The sequence below is a fragment of the Prunus dulcis genome, chromosome 3 (assembly GCF_902201215.1).
Source record: "Prunus dulcis chromosome 3, ALMONDv2, whole genome shotgun sequence".
Lineage (NCBI taxonomy): Eukaryota > Viridiplantae > Streptophyta > Magnoliopsida > Rosales > Rosaceae > Prunus > Prunus dulcis.
Window position 1 is genome coordinate 13,017,359 of NC_047652.1, and position 5,060 is coordinate 13,022,418.

At 36.6% G+C, this 5,060-nt stretch overlaps 2 protein-coding genes across 2 annotated transcripts; both read right to left on the reverse strand.

Moving 5' to 3' along the window:
- Positions 1-229: 229 nt before the first annotated feature.
- LOC117622513 (tryptophan synthase alpha chain-like) lies at positions 230-1,398 on the reverse strand. Its single transcript, XM_034353206.1, has one exon. It carries the CDS (start codon positions 1,355-1,357, stop codon positions 407-409), a length of 951 nt encoding a protein of 316 aa, XP_034209097.1. The 5' UTR covers positions 1,358-1,398; the 3' UTR covers positions 230-406.
- Positions 1,399-3,141: 1,743 nt separating this feature from the next.
- Positions 3,142-4,137, reverse strand: LOC117621783 (zinc finger MYM-type protein 1-like). The gene has a single exon (XM_034352333.1). It carries the CDS (start codon positions 4,135-4,137, stop codon positions 3,142-3,144), a length of 996 nt encoding a protein of 331 aa, XP_034208224.1.
- Between the last annotated feature and the right edge of the window lie 923 nt (positions 4,138-5,060).

Below are 5,060 nucleotides of genomic sequence, written 5' to 3' on the forward strand. Positions count from 1 at the left end.
ACAAATACAAATTTATAGTACAAAGTTTCTTGTTTGTATTTATTTTGGTTATTTGTGATAGTGGGAACGATACGAACACAAGTTGGGTTTTGATTAATTAAATTTTAAGTTTTATCCTAATTCAGGTTGAAATTGGTTAATTAAATATTTATGTCATGGCATGTGTATGCATATCACTTGAGACTCAAAATTTGGTGCATCAATTTGGTGTAGCTAGAATTACTGGAAATCAATAACACAAATTTTTTTTCTTATGAAATTATCACAAAATAATATCACAACTAAATCCAAACATACGTGGTACATAGTACAGTCGAATGCTGCTATAAGCATGCATGTTGCGGCATAACACGAAGTTAGTTACTACGCTCTATTACTGCTTCACTAAAAATTTCATAATTAAATGTCATCCAAGGAGTGCAGATGTGAAAGACTTGGTGAAAGTTTCAAGTGCTTTCAACCCTTCTTTAGGAGACTTGGCTTCCCCCAACACCTTCACAATGGCACTACCAACAATAACACCGTCAGCTCCCCACTCTGCTACTTGTTTCACATGTTCAGGCTTGGATAGCCCAAAACCAACTGCCACAGGCTTGGTTGTTGCCTCTCTAATTTCCCTTAAAAGCCTCGGAACTTGTTCGTTCACCGATTCACGGGCACCGGTAACTCCCACCGTGCTCACAAGGTATACAAATCCATCTGAAGCTTCAACTATGTCCTTCATTCGATCTATTGGCGTATTGGGTGTAGTTAGTAATACCAACTCAATCTTATTCTTCACAGCCTCCTTTCTCAAGCCTTTTGTCTCTTCAAATGAAGCATCTGGAACCACAAGACCATGTACCCCAACGTCGCTAATTGTGGACATGAAGTTTTCAATACCATGCTTTATAATTGGGTTATGGTACGAAAATAGAACGATCGGACAAGACAATTGTGGGACCACGTCCTTTAACATTGACATAATAGAATTGAAATTGGTCCCTCTAGCTAAGGAACGAGTGGCTGAAGCCTGTATAACTGGACCGTCTAGTATTGGATCAGAGTGTGGCACACCTAACTCGATCACGTCTGCTCCACTAGAATTGAGCACCTTGAGCGCTTGAGCAGTGGTTGAAAGGTCAGGATCACCAGCAGTGATGTAAGGGATAAATGCTACTTTGCGTTGGTTCTTCAATTTTGTGAAAGTTTGAGAGAGATTGATGGTAGGGGTCATGGTGAGAGCAGCCATTGGTGTTAGAAGACGTGTCTTTACGGAAACGGTTGATGCTTGGGATGGAGAATGATGAAGAAATGGGTTTTGAGGTTTCTTAAGTTGAAGAAAGCCAGTAGAAGTGGATTTCAGAGAAGTAGCCATTAATGTTGTATTACACGATGAAGAATTTAGGGTTTAATACTTTGGAGGGATGCTTGTTAATGTTTGACACAAATACAAGCCAATACTTATAAGAGTTCCCAGGAAGTTTGGGACATAGAAAAGTTGCACTGACAAGTACTTATGAAATTTAAACGTGGAACAGGTTTCTTTTCCTACAAAAGTAGCGTGTAATGTTTGGGACACTAGTGTTTCTGAGACCACCGAGTCATGTCAGTGTCACCGCGTGAGAAAACAGAGTCAAAGGTACAAGGAACATATGTGGCCTTCCAAACTATAAAAAAAAAAATCAAACAATAATAGACAGTAGACAACGAAAGAAAGAAAACTACGTACAAAATGTCAGGTTTTTTAGATTTATCTTCTTTCTTCTTTTAACATGTTTTCTCTATGACTAATATGTGAAGGTCGCACGAATGACATATCAGTACTGGGAAGGTTGGACATTCAAATTAAATTATTGGGCTGACATTTAAAAAGTAATTTAATATAGTGTACCCAACTAAAGCCAAGGAAATGTATGCCGATACTATTGTTATGTGCTGGCAAGATAATAACCATCCATCAGTGCAGAGCTCTTTTGGAAAGGAAATAGCAGTGATAAGGCTGTCAAGATGAACAGAAGATCATTTGAATACTTGAAAAAAACAGACTCTGGGATTGCTACTTGGGATTGCTACTTGAAAAAGCCAGACCGCTTTCTGAAGTTAGTTATCATATTGTTCAATTTGTAATATTAAAATCCTCAAGGTTATGTAATTGTCTTGAATGAAATAGTCTATATTTCATAACTTTTTACTTGTTTTTTTATTTAGAGAAAAGTGATAATTGTATTCATAAATTAGGCACAAAGACTATTAGCTAAAAGAGAAAATATAAATATTCATAAAGGGGTAATATAAATATGGAAGCATAGTAATCACATCGGGTTAATCCAAATCCAGGCCACATAATAACAGAGATATTTCGGCATAAAAGCCACATACCTAAACAAACCAGACGTAAATCGCAACGCTCAAATATACCAATACAATTATAAATTTTAAACTATCACAAGTACAAAAAAAACAAGTAGTGACTAGAACAATTAAACACTCAACTCACAAGGAGTTGATGTAATTATTACCAAACAACAAAACAAGAAGCACACAACAACCAAAAGCGAACAAATCCACTATCACCGCTTTTGCCTCCTCCACTACAGCCGACGTCGCCACCTTTGAGATAGAGAACACCATCGAGATTACAGCCAAGAGCCAAAACAAATTTAACCACCAAAACCACATATCCAAGCATATATGAGTAAAATACCAAAATCCATAACACATCTAGGCACAAATAACCTCCCCCCAATTAAAATCCCAAATCCAGAAGATGAGGAAGGCGAAGAAGGAGGGAGGGAATGAGATAGAGAGGGAGAGAGGAGAAGGAGTGCCCTCATTCCCCCTCCCCCTTTGGAAACACACAGAGCTGCTTAGATAGATAGGCTTGAGAGAGATTTTTAGGGTTTTAAGCCCCTTTTTTTCCATTGCAGATGTTATAATAGTGTGATAGTCTACTTTTTAGACAGTAGCGTTTAAAGCTAATTGAAGGCGATGAGCAAAGCAATGAATATAATATGCATATGGACAATCATTGAGAAATAATGCTTGTAAGCCACTCCATTCACCACACATATTGCTAGCACCATCATATCATTGACCATGCATATTGCTTACTAAAAGACTATGCTTACTGAACACTTTACAAATATCACTTTTAAGAGTTTAGGAATTAGTGTTATGAACACTCACAATATCAAAAAACCTTTCTCGAATATGCCCATCACAACTAACAAACCTTATGATAATAGCCATTTGTTCCTTCTTAGAATCGTCAAGTGCTTCATCAACGAGAATACAAAATTTCTCATCTTCCCCAATTTCATCGCGTATCCTTTTCCTCACTTTATTAGCATAGATATTTAGGATCTCCTTTTGTATCTTATGTGAAATATATTGGGCATTTAGAGGAGCATTTTGTAACACAACTTTTTCAACTTCTTCGTTCATTCTTGCAAAAACCTTTACCAACTCAATAAAATTACCCCGATTAAAGGAGTCATGAGATTCATCATCACCTCTAAAAGCCATTCCTTGATTTGCTAAATACCTAACGGCCTCTATTGTGGTTGTAAGCCTCAACCTATTTTTCGAAACTTCTTGTTGGGGTTGCACAACTCTATCAATATGGTGAGTCGGGTTCTTTAAATCCATCCACTTTTGGATAGCAAAATGATGTGGTGAATTTATAATGCCTACATGAGTAAGGAAAGCACACTCTTTGCCACCAACTCTTCTCCAATTTCTAAATCCATCTACAGTGAATGCCTTATGTGAGTGATCAATGTCAAAAAGAAAGCATGGAAAACAAAAAACTTTATCTTTATGAACATAATACTCAAGCCAAGGATAATGGTTATACCAATTACCATTAAATCGACGCATTTGTTTCCCTTCTAAATGAGATGGATATTCCTTTAGTTTTGGTTGACATGGTCCTAAGAGAATATATGCTCTTCGAACATTATCACGTTGATTAGGCGGAAATGTGTCTATTTGAGGACGTAATCCTGGATCACGCTCAAGAGAATTGGTATCAACTTCTTGATCAAAATTGGCTCTTTGAGACTCATCTCTTAAACTTTTAGATTCAACTCTTTGAGATTCAGAATGAGGTTGCTCCTCACAAATTGGAGGAAGTAGAGGAGGGTTGGAACCCATGCTAGTTGATTCTTCATTATTTCTTTAAAAAAAAATCCCGAATAGTCTTTGATCTCTTAGGATTTGGATGATGATCCGACATTATAAAGTTAAAGTATAACCTATTGGATAAGCAAGAACACCAAAATCAACTACAAATCCTATTTGATAATTCATAAATAAATCATAAGTCTCAATTGCAAATATGTAATTGATACTAAATAAAATCCAAAAAAATTCTCAAATTTTAACATCAACAAATTGAGAGAAGCTTACCGTACCTGAAAAATATAGGAGCTTGGTTCGCTTCTTGAATTAAGCCTTGAAGGTGAGTGCAACAACAACAAGAGTGTTCCTTTAAGTATGCAAGGGTGCAATATGAGTTTGGTGACAAAGTCCACCACTCTAAGAACAGTTAAAAAATTTCTTTTTTTTTTCCTTTCTTTTTTTCCACCGGTTGTGTGCATTACTTTTTTTTTTTTCTCTCCTATGTGTTGTTTCTGCAGCTTTCCCTTTTATTCCTCACATGCAAGCAGTGTAAGCAAAGGAATCCTAAGAAGAGTAGGATTAGGATATTCACTTGGTGGCTGGGCTATAAAAAAAATTTGGGCTGGGATTTTAAAAGCCACCTGGGCTGTAGCCCAGGTTAGCCAAAGCCAAGTACCGTCCCTGGTGATAGATGCAGTATTTCATAACCTTTTACTGCAAATATTTCATAACCTTCCAATATTTCTTAACTACTCTCCAAAAAAAACTTTTATTGCAGATGCATGTTTCATACTATCATTGTTTTACATACTAGGCCAACATTTACATATACTTGGCCGCTACTTATATTCGAAAGGTGGTTCTAACTATTCACCATGAAGCAACCTAACTTCCAAAACACTTCACATGGATTTCTCACATTTTCCCAATTTCTAACCCACAAACAACAACATTTT

Coding starts and splice junctions, on each gene's coding strand:
- LOC117622513 (XM_034353206.1), bottom strand. CDS start 1,357: ATGGCTACTTCTCTGAAATCCACTTCTACTGGCTTTCTTCAACTTAAG.
- LOC117621783 (XM_034352333.1), bottom strand. CDS start 4,137: ATGGGTTCCAACCCTCCTCTACTTCCTCCAATTTGTGAGGAGCAACCT.